The sequence below is a fragment of the Porites lutea genome, chromosome 4 (assembly GCF_958299795.1).
Source record: "Porites lutea chromosome 4, jaPorLute2.1, whole genome shotgun sequence".
Lineage (NCBI taxonomy): Eukaryota > Metazoa > Cnidaria > Anthozoa > Scleractinia > Poritidae > Porites > Porites lutea.
The window spans coordinates 43,854,823-43,869,889 of NC_133204.1; the positions used below are offsets into that span (position 1 = coordinate 43,854,823).

The 15,067-nt window shown below is 38.3% G+C and overlaps 1 protein-coding gene across 1 annotated transcript in view; it reads right to left on the reverse strand.

Moving 5' to 3' along the window:
- The window catches only part of LOC140934737 (uncharacterized), a 17,779-nt gene extending 4,158 nt beyond the window's left edge, over positions 1 to 13,621 (reverse strand). Inside the window, exons 1-9 of the mRNA XM_073384311.1 lie at positions 13,515 to 13,621; positions 11,230 to 11,309; positions 9,558 to 9,653; positions 8,741 to 8,922; positions 5,357 to 5,599; positions 4,908 to 5,020; positions 4,169 to 4,399; positions 2,981 to 3,093; positions 1,068 to 1,480 (exon numbers count right to left, since the gene is read on the reverse strand). Of these exons, the coding sequence (XP_073240412.1) occupies positions 1,068 to 1,480; positions 2,981 to 3,093; positions 4,169 to 4,399; positions 4,908 to 5,020; positions 5,357 to 5,599; positions 8,741 to 8,922; positions 9,558 to 9,653; positions 11,230 to 11,309; positions 13,515 to 13,621 (1,578 nt within the window). The remainder of the gene's footprint in view (positions 1 to 1,067; positions 1,481 to 2,980; positions 3,094 to 4,168; positions 4,400 to 4,907; positions 5,021 to 5,356; positions 5,600 to 8,740; positions 8,923 to 9,557; positions 9,654 to 11,229; positions 11,310 to 13,514) is intronic.
- Between the last annotated feature and the right edge of the window lie 1,446 nt (positions 13,622 to 15,067).

Below are 15,067 nucleotides of genomic sequence, written 5' to 3' on the forward strand. Positions count from 1 at the left end.
GTGCTCTAAAATGTTTCTACTGCCCTAAATTTGGATTCATTACAATGTAGTGGCAAAGAAAAATAGTACAAAAGTTTATAGGAAAATAGCGACATTAATTCTAGTAGAAACACTCTTTTAAGTACCCACCCATTGTAAACGAGATCACGTTCAAACCGCATCGATGTTCTTAATTAACGTGCTTCTAAAATACATCTATATTTACATTAAACTGTTCTGGTTCCTTTATCCTCTATGCTAAGCACAGAAAAGGAAAAGGAAATGTGACGGTGAATTATGAGCCTTATGAACGAATGAGCTGGAGTTAGTTTAGGCAGTGGGAAAAGCATCCTCGGAGACCCAGGGGCAGTTAGTTGGGTCGATAAAATGTTCGTGGTCAAAGTTTTCTATAAGATCGAGAGTGGCGCAGAGGAAAAAAGTTGGCGCCTGTATCAGTAATCAATTAGTTAGCCAAGGCAAGAAGCGAAGCTTTCGTGGTAACTTTTGAAAAATTTATTTTCGCTTCTGAAGCACAGTTTTCTGAGCCGGCGATAACTACTCAGCGAACAACTTCATTAACACGTCACCTCAAAAGTTGTTTACCTGAGCCCTCGATACAGTCATGTGTCACACTGATCACTGGCTTTCAATTAATTATAACATTAGTCCCATATCAATTTAAACACAAACAGAGGGCGAATGGACGGACGGATCGACGGACGTACGTACGATTTCGACACTTTCCTTGGCTGCATAGATTTTCTTACCCACGGTGCTCCACTGCGCATGCTTCGCGCGCTCGAGCCCCGCTATCATCTCTTCAGAAGGGGCACTGACCTTTTAGAAATTTTTTATTGTAATTTATTACGCACTTTATGATCTAGTTTGACCCCTGAAAACTACGACGGTCGATGAAATAAAACGACTTTTTAATCATTCTCAAGTCCTTTAAGCAGTTTTCCCAATTTTAATCTAGTATTTTAATAAAAGCTAGAGCATTTACCTGATTTAGCCCAAGACACAAAAGCAGACGCGGCCTATAAAAATAATTGATCATTTTAAAGCAGATATTATTCAGTGTTACTTACCTTCTCGTCAGGAAACAAGTCATGAGATCGGAAATTCACCAGATCAACAACTGATCCCATCAAGAATTTAAACGCTTTGGGGTACCGAGGAATCGACTGCAGCCACTCCTTGAATTCTGTCTTGAATGTTGGTGAATAAGCATCAGAGAGAATGGAGGCAATTTCTTGGCTTCCGCCCTGGGCCATTATTGATGTGGATGAAGTTTTCACCTGCTCACGCTGTTGGTACCCCTCTTCTTTGCTATATTTAGCTCCAACACTCGAGAAAAGACTCTTGTATTCCACCTCCATTTTCTCAGCAAACTGTGTCTTAGTTTCCTTCTGATCGGCCTGCTTTGTCTTTCTTATCTGAAGTTGTCCTCCGAACTTTGCCGATTTAATGTAATGCGTTCCCCAACGCTGAATGAAGTTTTCTGTCGTTGAAAATTAAATGCATAATCAGATTCGTGATTAAACTTAGATGTTGCTCTCATCTGTGCTTTGGATAATTAGAGTAATGAAATTACTCACTATAACTTATTGTGACTGGTTAGATTTTTCTTTTGTTTCAGACAAATTCCTACCATTGGTCTTCTCGTGCATGTTACAACAATAAACCTTTGTACAACTCACACTTAAGTATAAGTCTTGCATGGAAAGAACTGAAAGATTTATGCATGAGACAAGTAAGGTATTCGATTCATTCAGAATATTATTCGGAAACCTTACTGGTTTTGGTCAAGGTAGGGTTGCGTACACTAAGCTTATACTAACATTCTAGTGGGGCAAAATACTCATTAGGCCATCCAAGAAGCACAAGACTCCGTGTTCTTACTATGAAAATTCCAGAAGGACGTTTTTTCAAGATTAAAACGACGTTGCTCATGCATGCAACACTACACAACACCCACATAACAGAGACGCATTGTGGTGATGACCTTACACTGACCAAAACGTATAACAAATAAAGACACACAAATAACAGTTGGCGCTTCACTATAAACAACAACTTAGTAATTACCAGCAATATAAATTACTCTGTCTTAGAGTCTCCAAAACACAATGGAGGTCAAAGTGCCGGGAGCTTTCCAGTGATATTACTAAAACTAGCGACCCTTCCCCTCCCACCCCGAACAAAATTGAATTTTGAGCAAAGTGGGTGGAAATGAGTGCTAATGTTAGGCCACAACATTGCTGGGGGGAGGAGTGGGGGGACGACGAGATGAACCCAAAGCCGAACAAAATATTGTCGTTAGGAGCAGTGTTGCGACCTTTTCCAGTGATATTACTAAAACTAGCTACCCTCCGGTCCCCTCCGACGCCAAACAAAGTTGAATTTTGCGCAAAATGGGTGGAAATGAGTGCTTTTTATAAAAAATATTGCTGCGGGGAGTTGGGGACGACGAGATGAACCCAAAGCTGAACAAAATATTGTCGTTGGGAGCAGTGTTGGGACCCTTTCAAGTGATATTACTTAAAAAGGTACCCGTCCGGTCCCCTCCCACCCCAAACAAAGTTGAATTTTGCGCAAAATGGGTGGAAATGAGTGCTTTTTTTTACCACAACATTGCTGGGGGGAGTTGGGGGACGACGGGATGAACCCAAAGCCGAACAAAAAATGGTTATTAGGAGCAGGCTTCTTCGTTACAATTACTTGGAAGGGCTTTTTCACACAGCCCTAAGTTCTTCTGTGCTCCATTGCAGTTTCCCACATCTTAGAGTATTATAACCAGTATATGTATACGGACGAAGATTCCCATGCGAATTGATCGCGACACATTGGTAAGCTCGAGAAGGGGGTGAATACCAGTAAACGAGTTGCCAACATGGATCTTAGTATGTCTTGATTTTAATAGCTTACAATGGAAGGTACTCTAGTTCTTCTGGAAGGTCACTGAAATTATAAAAAATCACTGTGACATTTTTCTACTCACGATATTTCAGTGGTGCTCCAGGCTCAAAATAGGAATTTGGTAAATTCATAAATTCACGGAGGAAAGACAAACTTAAATCCTGTGGTTTTACCTCGTCCATGAAAATTTCATACCTGAAAATAGAACAAACATTAATAAAGAAGGCGCTCCGATTACCAGAGGTACTTCACTATCTCTCAGGTATTCATAATTTGGCGATGCATTTTATTTTCAGTGTCTATTGCATAGGAGCTTATTTTTCACACTATTTATTATATGTATTGGCCATAAAAAAACTAGTTCAAACAATCTTCTGGAAAATGTCGTGATTTTCAATTTGACACAATCCGGATTTGTCTCTCTCATAGACAGTCTTCTCCGCCGGTATGAGCCGTTGGACCATAAACAGGTTATGATTGACACTACTGGTTGCACGACAGAATAAATCTTTACCGGAAAGAATAACTACAAGTCATTTAAAGTTGTTTAAAGTCACAATCAGATTTCTTCCGTTTGAAAAAAGGGATTGTTTCTGTAAAACTTAATTTAAGGCAATGAACAGCACTTTTATTTTTTGGTCTGTTTTCTTATAAGAGAATCTTGGTAAATTTTTTTTAAGATGATGTTTTCTTAATAAGCTTTAATATTAATTTTAAAATTGTTCCAAAGTCGAGAGGGGCGTAAGGGGGGCACAAATGCTGCAAAACTGCACAGAATTACGTATAAACACCGCGCAGAATACAGAGATTACGATCCACGCTTACGCCAAACGACAGACGTGAATCTGTACCACGTGACCAAGTTTTCCCCTAATTTTTCTTTTACTCTTTATTGCTTCTACACCAAATTAAGTAGTTTTACGCCAGTTTTAACCATAGGAATCGTTCGGGACTGTTTTTATCTGCTTATATTCTATTCTAAAGACTTCTCAACTTGAGTCTGACGTTTACCGTTGCAGTAAACGTGAATCTTAATCTCTCTCTAATAACATAAGAAAACCGCAAACCGCATTGAAATTACCCGAAAATTTCTAAATAACGCAAGCCGCTTGGTTTTGTAAAACCGCAATACCGCATCTAAAAAAATAAATCAAATTTCCGCAAAACCGCACCAAAAATCGAGCAAAAGTGCTGCACCTCAAACCTAATACGCGCGCCTCAACAGTCCGAATCCCATCGCCTTTACGTTGAAAAATTCCATTTGACTTACCTATCGACGTCGACATACAGAACAGACAGAAATGTCTGACTCGCTCCAGACGAAGAGCTTCCATAAGCCTCCTTCACACCGGCGTAGAACCCAAAAATTGAACCAGAGACACCTGCTTCCTGCTGGATGTATCTTCGATATTCCGACCGACTCTCAAAAGTCAACATGTAGGCAGAGGTATCGTAAACACCATGTACGTTCATTGTGTCTGGTACATCCAAATCATCATATCTGCCAAAGGGGAGTTAAGACAATTATAGTTTAAAATCCTCGAAGATTTGTTAATCTTAATTAAATTTTATTTGTCTGAAGTTTTATTATAATGGTATGTAACGCACGTTGCTTGATGAAAACCAACATTTCCTCGTCGAGAAAATCTTACTAGAAAAGCATAGGGTAGTTAAAATAAGAATACGTAGCATCTCTCTTATGGCGTTTAAACTCTGCAAAGTGAGTTAACTAGATACCGGTTAATTTGGGCATCATTAATTGCAAGCTCTGATCATTTAGTTACAGGGGAAGGGTCAAAATTTAGCGACGTCCACTGTGACAGTACGTGTTGCAAATAGACGCTTCGTGATAAGACTGATAAGGAATTGGAGATCGAAAATAGGAATGCGGGCTTTGAAACATACATACATACATACATAAACTTTATTAAAGTGTCAAGGTATTTAGCTAAAAGCTAATTGTGGACACTATCAATGAAAAGCAAAACACCTCTAAAGAATATACTTACGATGCTTTGTTCTTGCAGTTTCTTTGTACTATACTCATTTTTCTGGATTCTGGACTGTATTTTCCTCGACCATCAAACCCAACTCCCATAAAAGCGGCTCCATCAATCATGTTCTGGGTACAGTAAACAGTTTTACAAGACTAGTTACATTTTCCTCTGAACTATAGCAGTACTGTCAAATTAGGTGTTAACTAATCTGCCAAATAATTTTTCTCTTGGGGCTTATGGAAACTTTCTTTTCTAATTTTCGTTAACCTCCCTTACGCGGATTTTCTTCCAGCGTACACTTCTTCAAAGTCTTTAGGTTGTTAGCCTTCCACACAGACGTTATTACGGTTCGAGAAGCCCTAAGAAAGTCTAAGTGGAAGGCAACAATTTTGCCCGCTTATGAGAGGTTAAAACCTGGCACTGGCAATTCAGACTGTAGTTAAAATCGTGTTTTCTCTTACAAGGCAGATAGGTGAAGCAAACTTGGCGTTATAGCATGGATCACTTGGAGTATAATTGGTGCCATAGCAACCGTTCATCATGACGTATCCCAAACCCATGTTAGGAGCGTAAGTAAACGGTTGTTCTCCATGTTCCGGCTCTGGGTGATCTACGTCGGAGATTGACGCACCCATGTGGTATCCCGGGGGTACGAACATATCGGGAGTGCTCCATCCTTTATCAGGCATAATATCCAGTTTGATCTGTGAATAAATAGTGGTATCGTCAGTGATAGAAGTTCACACGGTAATAATTCAGCCAAGACTAAAAGCGGAGCTCCAGTTCAATAAATACTCACGGTTTACTTCAAACAATAAACTTGTCATGTAGCTAGTGTTTAATTAGCATGAAAGAGCAGGGATGATTTTCGGCTCTGTTTCACACGCCAAAGAACAGGGCCTTCCTCAGCTTGTCAAACCTGAAAAGCCGGACGTTTACCATACGGTCACATAACAACCATGATCCTCGGAAAGATGGATGATTGATTTTAAACTATATTTTATCTCTGACTGGTCCTCAGTCGTCTTCGCACACGTAACACGCACGGCGCGAGCTTTCTATTTTCCCATAACCCCCCGCCGCCACTAAGGAGAGGCTGTGATAGACGACTAGTAACGAGTTAGATTTTATCCCTGGTGCTGTATATATTGTACTCATGTATGTCTTTAATAGACTGATAACGCCTGTAAAATTATTTACCGGATAAGGATCGTCACAGGCATTGCCCGAAGGAAATAGCGTTAAAAATATTTCCTAGTATATAATTAAAATACAATTATAGCAAAAATATATACAATACAAAAATAATCAGAGCGAACAAAACAGGTATTTCGCATACCTGGTAAAGCGGACATATCAAACAAAGTTTTAACTTTAAAATTATTTTATTTGCCAAAATCTTTCTTATCTTATTTTGTTTTGTAGCAGAAGTCAATAAAATGAGTTTTCGTTAACACCGTCTGAGAGAGATTTAAAGGTCAAATAAACCAAAAAATTGAAATATTTTCTTTTGTCGAATTACCTTCACCAAACGCTAAAAGGAACCATCCTAAGTGAGATTTTTCTTCGCAAGCCTTTATAGAAAGATAAAAGATCAAAATCCGATCAAGCATTAACGAAGACTTCTCGAAAACGTTTCTGTGTCGTTCTAGCTCTGTGAGAGTTCTGACTGAGACTGAATGAAATACACGAGGTGCGAACGTTTGCTCCTTGTAAAGCCTTTTTATTTGTTTTTGTTGTTGTTATTGTTGTTGTTGTTGCTGTTTTTTCGTCACTTGAAAATTACTTTGGATTCAGAAGAACCAAGTTAGAGTAAAAACGGATCATTACGTCAGTCTGAGATGCAGTATGACGTTTTGAACATTTCCAAAGAGGTTTGTATTCTTCTGATAATTGTGCATTCGATTTGTAGGTTGATTTTGTGTCCAGTGCTTCGCTTTCTTTCGCCGGGCTGAATTAAAACCCGCTTGTATTCTGTTATTAGTTGTTACGTGTACTTTTTTTACATGCGCAGACTTGTTTACCTAGTTTGCAGAGAACCAGCTTTATCCTTGTTTTCGGTCAAAGAACCGTAATGCTAACGCATGCGAGTGAACAATCTTGTGCGCTTGAAACTTTCTTGTAACTATAGAAGGGCAGCAAGCTTACTCGAGAAGAAAAGACTACTTCGATCATTTTTCTGTTGCTCAAGTAATAATAGTCAGAGTTTTTTTTCCTTTTTACATTTTTAATTACATAGTTTCGTTTTCTTTTTGTACGCAAATTTTCCTTTTCACTTGCTGTGAAGTAGCTGACCACGACAGCTGCCGGCAGTGATTTCAAAACAGTTGTCTCTTTGCCCGTAAACAGTTGCTGGAGCTTGATTTGAATGAAGCGAGCAAAAAAAACCCTTATGCGGAGTTTTCTGTATTTTTTAATGATTCAGTTTGCTCAGTTTAATTTGCTTGAATGAAGACCCTCGCATGGACCATCAGTTATTAAGAATAGCTCATGGTGAATCATGGCTTGGCTGCCGGCGAAGCTTGCAACTGATCTTTTGCTTTTAAGATCTTAAGATAGGTTATTTTTGTACAGGAAATTCACTTCTTCATTGTCAGCAGGTATGAGAGCCTTAAGCCTTACGTTTTTTTGAAAATTTGTTGTTTTGAAACCTTGTTGAAGCTTTTCTAGTTCACTTAAGCTGTATTTTGTGCATGATGGAATTGTTCCCTGCTTGCGCACTTCTTTGCGCACTTACATGTAAAGTGGCGTCTATGGTCCTTGAAGTGACCTAAGTCGGTAATTAAATCATAAACATAACTGAAAAATATCAACGCCAAAACTACTACATTGAGGATTTTGTTTATATTTTAGTGATATGCGAAGCTACAAGTGTCCGATCGAGCGTCGGTTTTAAAACATCAGCTCGAGTTTGACATAGTTCCATGACTTCAAACATATTGTGGGCAAGCTTGAATTTCTTTGGGCAAATCACTATACAAATAACCGCGGCAATGTTAGCTCAGTCGGCAGAGCGTGTTGACTGCAGAGCGGGAGGTCAAGGGTTCGATTCCTGGGGCCGGACCAATACTCAGGGTCCTAAAATAACCGAGAAATGAAGGAACTCCCTTTGAACTGCAACAGGCTAGACCTTCGCGTGGCTCGGATGACCACGTAAAATGGCGGTCCCTTCTCCAGTTGGAGACGTAAAATATAGTGTCCCCAATTAGTACTTTCGTTTTAAATACATTGACACTCAAATAAAAAGTGCAAAAAAGTGCATTTGTATTTTGTTTTTGTGTCCACGGTGGAGCTCCGGACCTTATATATCCAGGACCTTACTTATATGACCACAATTTTTGAATGCATCTTGAACAAAATCGGATCTACTCACGCACATTTAGAGTACAAAGCAAGGAGATTTTTAATATCATCTAAGTCCGTTTTACTTTGACGTATTCTTCGAGAAAATTAAATGATAAGAAGGTTATAGCCACAGCTCGCAACTTTCGAAGGCAAAGTGCTTGTTCTTTCCAGTTATGGGCGCACAACCAACCATAATTTCTGCGCCGTATCGACTCGAAAAACACTGTTTCGAATTTCCCGCTTTTTTTCACCTGACCAACATTGACGCCACAAGCTGTTTTAGCCGACAATTTTTCCGACCGCTCTACGAAGATAACGACCAAAAAATAGCAATTTTTAATCTCGAATATCTCGGAGATGCTTGCTTCAATTGAGCTGAAACTTTATGTATGTATATTTGGTTACACATTTCACTAGAGTTGAACTAAAATAAAAAATGTCGAAATCAAGTTTGGTTCTTTTGCCCTTTAATCTATCCTCACAAGATCCCTACCACCCACCTCTTTCGCCAAGAACTTGGAAGCCTTTTCTTGAGCTTCGTCGATTATATTGAGCTGTTTGTCTACCAGTTTGCCCATAACTTCCAATCCTTTATCAACAACAGCTTCCTGAACTTTGGGGTTTTTCAACGCCGTCATTGCTAGAGCAGGAAGCGCTTTCTTATCCCCCGTTTCTGTTTGGCCTGTAAGCATACAAGTTTATAATAATCAAACTTCCACGATAGTGTTTGTTCTTATGGGAAAATTTCTTAATCGTAACGTTAGCCTTATCAATTAACTTCTGACCTTCAGTTCAGTCAAACGCTTTGTTTGAACACCAGGCGTTAGGCGTTACGCTTTACGTTAATTTTTGTTGGCCGAACCTGGGTTCACTTAAGAAACCTTTCATAAGTGTAGTTTACAAGGGCAGCTATTGTTTTCGGACTCTAAAACAATAGCTACACTTGTAAATAATACACTTGTAAAAGTTTTATGAAATTGACTCCTGGACTTTCTTGAAAAGCGACACAAGGAAAAGTACTAAGGGGAAGTTAAGTACGCTTCACCAAGAAGACTAGAAATAAATCAGACAAAAAAAAATAGAATGAATCTATTAAATGAATTTGTAAGGCATGGAGTGTTCCCGCATGATCGGTCACATTGGCCATATTGATGTACCAAAACATAAAAAGAAAGCAGCCATATTGATGATTCAGAACCAATTCAATCCGTGGGAGATGAAGAAAAACCTTATTCACTTGGTAAAATAATAATGCCAATACGCGCCACTACGGAAAATGGGCGATTTTCATTAGTGGTTTGGCAGTTTCTTCCGTACCGTCGTCCAACTCATCCCCTACTTCCTTGACATCTTGTTCTTGGAATCCACTCGAATCTACAGGTTTTTCCTCTCCTTGCAGAACTGTAGATTCACCTTTTCAGGAAAAAAATTAAGATTATCTCAATGCCTGTTATTTTTTGTTCTTGTGAAAGGAGGGAGTAAAATGATACTAATGATACCACTGAAGTTCCATGACGTCACTTGTGTCACCTCCAAATACAAAACTGTAGAGCGCCGTTTTATGAGATACGATTTTCAAATTATTACATTTTTTTCGTTAAAGCCGTTTTTACCTTTTGCTAATACGAGATAAACTATTCATTCTACTACAGTTAATTTGAGATTTTTCGGCCGCTCGAAAAAAGAATGAGCCGTCTATATCCTGCACTGCTCAGCAGCGACTAGTGCTAATGGGTCACTGAAAACAGCCTTATAGTAACTTTATTTTTTGCCATCTGAACGATGTTTCTTGTGAGAAGCCCCTTCTGGCTTATTCAGAAGAAGAGGCCCGTACAAGACTTATGGCATCAGACATTACTGATGTTCTCTCTGCTATTTTGTTTTTGTTTCAGCCGCTAATTTTTATATTTGTTCCACTGTTTTCTTTTTATAATCTGCTGTTTGTAAATAGTAAGTTTGACTTCTTCTGTTTTTTGTTTACAGATTTCAAATCAGGAAGTATATTGCGTATCAGTTTATATATATTGCTTTTTTATTGCATGGTCAGTCTGCTTCTCAGTAAATATTAGCCCCATTTGGTATTCGATTTTATTTTTTTGGCCTAAATTTCTAACTTCAAGACGATTTACAAAGAAGTATTTAAAATTTTATTTGAAAACAGTTCCACTCTGTGGCCACCGGGAAGCTCAGCAGGTCCTGTCCTGCTTCAAGTCAATTTAAACAATCGGGCCAACCAAGGCAAAACTTTCAAAATGACCAATTGAAAATATTTTTTTTCTAATGCTTCGAAAATGTGAAAACATGTTAACACTGTTCCCTTTGAATCTTAATTTTTTTTCCCAAGGTTATTTATAATGAACCTTTTTTCTACAGAACGTACCAGAACTTATAGATTTGCTGAAGGAAAACCAAACAGACGTTTTTTAAACCACCTCTTCCTCAAATATCCATGTGTGGCTTATAGAAACCTCTAGTTTGCCTTTTCATTGATAAATGTCATTAGCTTTATTTATTTGCTTATTGGACGAAGGAATTATGAATGAAACGGAAAACACACCTTCTTTAATTCACGCTGGTGAAGAAGATTGAATCTTTCAAATTAAAACCAAAACATTTAGTTTCTTGGATGGTATACTAAATAACAATAATCATTCACTTCTCTGCAGGACCTGTTGTCAGTGATTGAGCCAAACTGTTTAACCAACTTATATCAGTTAAATATTACATTACTCTTCGGTTCAGAAACTCGTTTCTTTCTTAACCAAACGCCGCCTTTTTTTTTTTCTTAAGTCCTTCTTTCATTTTTTTATTCTTCACTACTTTGAGGCTCATTCAAGGTGGACGGTCCTTTGATTGATTTTAGATACTCAAGTACTTGAAAAAGAAATAATAACGCGGTCATGGTTTCATCTGTCTTCATTTTGTGTCATTTTATGTCAGTATTTTTTAAATCAAGGGTTGTTTTAGAAGGTAAAATGCTTTAACTCACTGTAAAACTGCGATATGTAAACGGAAACAAACAAGAGAAATGTAAAAGTCTTCATTTCTTTTGCTTTACAACCAGACAACCTGGAAAAAAAAAACGGTAAGAAAGGGTAAAGACAGTAGAATTTCCATTATATCAGCCCCCGGGTATCTCATTTAGGACGTTATCAAGTATTTAAATCCAGGCCACTGTAGTAAAACATAGGAAAGTTTTATCCTTTTTTATATTGCAGTTGTCTAGTCTGATCTCAAAACTTTTTTCTCTTTCACGGGGTCTACTGCTTCAAACTCTTGTTCCAGTCCCGAAAAATAAAAAGGAAATTAATTAGTAACGCCACTCAATTACTACTCAACAGCGCTGTTTTTGAAAAAAATGAAAAAAGTGGGGAAAATCAAAGTCAACTCGAAAATGTCCAATAATCAAACGTGCTTCTGATTTTAAGAAGAAAAGGGTTCAACTACGTATTTCTACTTTTAGAGAGAATATAAAGAAAAATTAAGATAGTAGCTATTAAGTAAACCCTTACCTTCTTGATTCAAATAAGTCTCCAAGCTTTTACCAGAATGGATTTGGAAAGAATAGAGGAAGCTTCATGTTGTCGAAAAATATGATTACTTATTAATAACAATGAGAGATTACAATGCATTGATCATGGGCTACCGATCAATTACTAGCAGATTGTAATCTTATCAGTTTGTCCTTATTCAGCACTTTTTTAGAGCTTAATTCAACGCACCAACCGAAAAATGTCAATTGAATGAATCTGTTCTTCTATTTGTAACTGTTCTTGGAGAAATCTATTTATGGACGTTTTCAGAGTTTGCTGTATTCCCAACTTATTGAGGCAATTCAAATTTCTATCCCTTGTTAGGAACGGCTTCGGGAAAGAAATACCAGATCGAATGGAGGAAATGAAAGCAGCTCTCAGCTTGTCTCAACATTTGCCATGACGCCAAAAGATTGTGATTTTTCCTCGTTTAAACTTCTGAAGTTTATTATGTATGTGGTAGGAGCTGATTATATGTGGCTAAAATGGTTTTACATTTAGCATGACCTAAGGACCGTTTTCCGTCGCTCTCTCCTGAAAAAGAATTTGGTCTTCCAACAGACTTCGATTCAATCGAAAACCCACACAGGAGTTATACCTGTTAGTCTCCACTCCTGTTCCTGCGTATATTATTAAACTTCAGAGTTGCTTACAACTACCACATCAAAACGTCTCAAGAGAGCTGCCATTCGCTATAACTTCTGAGAACCGCGATGCTATGATCGGACTCAGATTTTCTTAATTGCTCCTGACTTTAATTTCTGTTTAGGTATTACTAATCATATATCGTAAATTAGGCTGTGCATAGCCGGTCAGCCTTCAGTAGGGTGTGTTCTTAATATACTGGCGTCCACTTTGATAACAGGCAACTCTACCAGTAGAACAATCACTCAGTGGTGACTGTCTGCCTCAGCCTTTCTTTGAGAAAAATTTTTAACTAAATGTAAACAGTCAGTTTCTTCATTCAATCATAGTCCTGTACTAAACTAAAAATGTACTTTGCATTTTTCTTTTTTCCTAATATTTAGCTGACCCCACGCCATCAATCTTCGGCTTCGAAGGGTAGAGGTTTCTGGTAAATAAATAATAACAATAAAATAATTATAAAGCAACGACGACGTTAACAACTACGAAACCGTAACTTGAAACGTGAATTCACGCTGCCTTGTGCTTTATCGCGCTCAGATTCCGTTGCGTTCAATTCGTCAAATATTGGCAAATGTTTCTGGACTTGAATTTTAAAGGACTGTATCGAAGTTCAGGAAAAGAAAAAAAAGAAAGTTGTTTCTTTTGTTCACGATCTCCACAAAACGTCAAATAAGGCTTTCACGTCTATTGACCACTCCAGAACTGATACCATAACATACCATAATGTTCTTTGTTTGTCACCCCAAAATTTTGCAAAAAACATTGTCTTCAGTTTCTCGTGGGAGTTAAAATGGCCCCAAGAGAAACTGAAAACAATGCTTATGAAAAAATTGTGGGGTGACAAACAAAGAACATAATGGTATGTTATGGTATTTTCTGGAGTGGCCAATTCGTGCAGTGACGACAAAGAAATGTAAAAAAAAAGCGTGATGCTGCTGTTTTACCAATTAATCTAAAACATTAATTGTTTTTTTGCCGCTTTCGTTGCCGTAGCCTTCGTCGTTGCTTAAGCTCCCTAATGTTTACTCTGGCATACGGCCTTTACTTTATTTTGTTCCTAAGACACGATTTCACGAAAAGGTCACGTGCTCACCGGGTCAGCGGTTTTAGCACCCAGACTAGCAGCATCTGCGACAGAACTTTAGCGTAACGTCCGGCGTAACGTGTAACTAAGGTGAAACTTTTTACTTGAACAGCCATGTTATTCTGGGAACATTTACTTCTCCAGCTGAGAATCCTATAAAAGTTAAAGTTCAGAGGAAGTGTGGTTAATGCGTTATAAACCGCGTTTTACGCGCATAAGTTGGCATATTTTTTCACACGAGTGTGTTTTCAGGAAATACTGTAAAATTGCCAGTTACATGTAACTTGTGAAAACATAGATAATATCGATTTTTATTATATACCTACTGACTTACTCACTGAAAAGTTCATACGCAAATGATTTCTAGCCAATAAGAGGAGGGAACTATGTGTTTCAGACGTGAAAAAAGTGATTCGTCCAATCAGAATCGTAAACGATATTATTTTACGTGTGACAAAAATGATACGTCTGATCAAAAGCCACAGAGGTGTGTGAGTTTCGGCCCAAAATTCCCGCCTTTGTAGGCGCTTGTAGCTTGCAATTTGCAGCGCCCTCGCTTTAAATTTCCGAGTTGCCTCGCAGACATTCAGCGAGAAAAGACTACAAAGCAGAGTTTCGCTCCCAGTTTTTCTCGCAAAAAAGTGAAACTCGTAAATTGGAGCTGGACAGTTTCGTAATGTTTCACTGTCGATGAAGAAAATTGTGGAGTGCCGGCAAAACAATAGCCGATGGGGAACAGAACGAGAAATCTAAAGCATATTTTAAGCTGAACCTGGAGCAATTTTGTCTACTGTTTATATTCAAACTGGCCCTTTTCCCGAAATTCAATCATTTTTAATTGTACATTGAGAGCAAGAGTTAATTCACATGGTTTGTTATTCGTGGATTACCGCCATCTTTGCCCTCTTGTAACTTTTATAAGAGGTTTTTACTGATATACTACTTTTTTGTCGTCATTTTGCTGTGCATGGTGGTAAATTTTAGCATTTTAGCGTTTTGGAAAGTTTTGAAATAAAAAGAGTAGCAGTATGATGAATTGTCTCACAGTTGAACCTAACTGGAAAATACTTTGTATGGTATTTACACACGCACTCGTTGATTTTGTATCAGAAATCTTAATCGTTCGCTGCGCTCGGTCGATTTCTGATACGTCAACAACACGTGGGTAAATACCGAAGGCGAGCACTTTGTATGAAGTATTTTATATAGCCCTAAGGTTATCGATAGTGAGGAACTAATCACTCGCGTTGCCCGCTGAAATTGCTCAAACTGCAATAGAGAGAAGAGAGCAAAGAATCGTAAATTAAAGCTGATGAAACAACGGTTATGTTGGCAATCAGCGATGCTCTATGATAAAATTTGATTAACGATGTGGGCACACTGTGCTAACAACAAAACACCCGGAAGCGTTTGAACCAAGTATCTAGTTAGAGTGCACGAGAAGGTCAGGCGTGCTATAGCCTCCTTGCCAGGTGCGAAAACGGGTGTTACTTCCGCCTTTTTCCTTCATTCCCCACCCCTTGGTATTACTCTGCACTTCTAATTACCTAAGAGCGGAATAA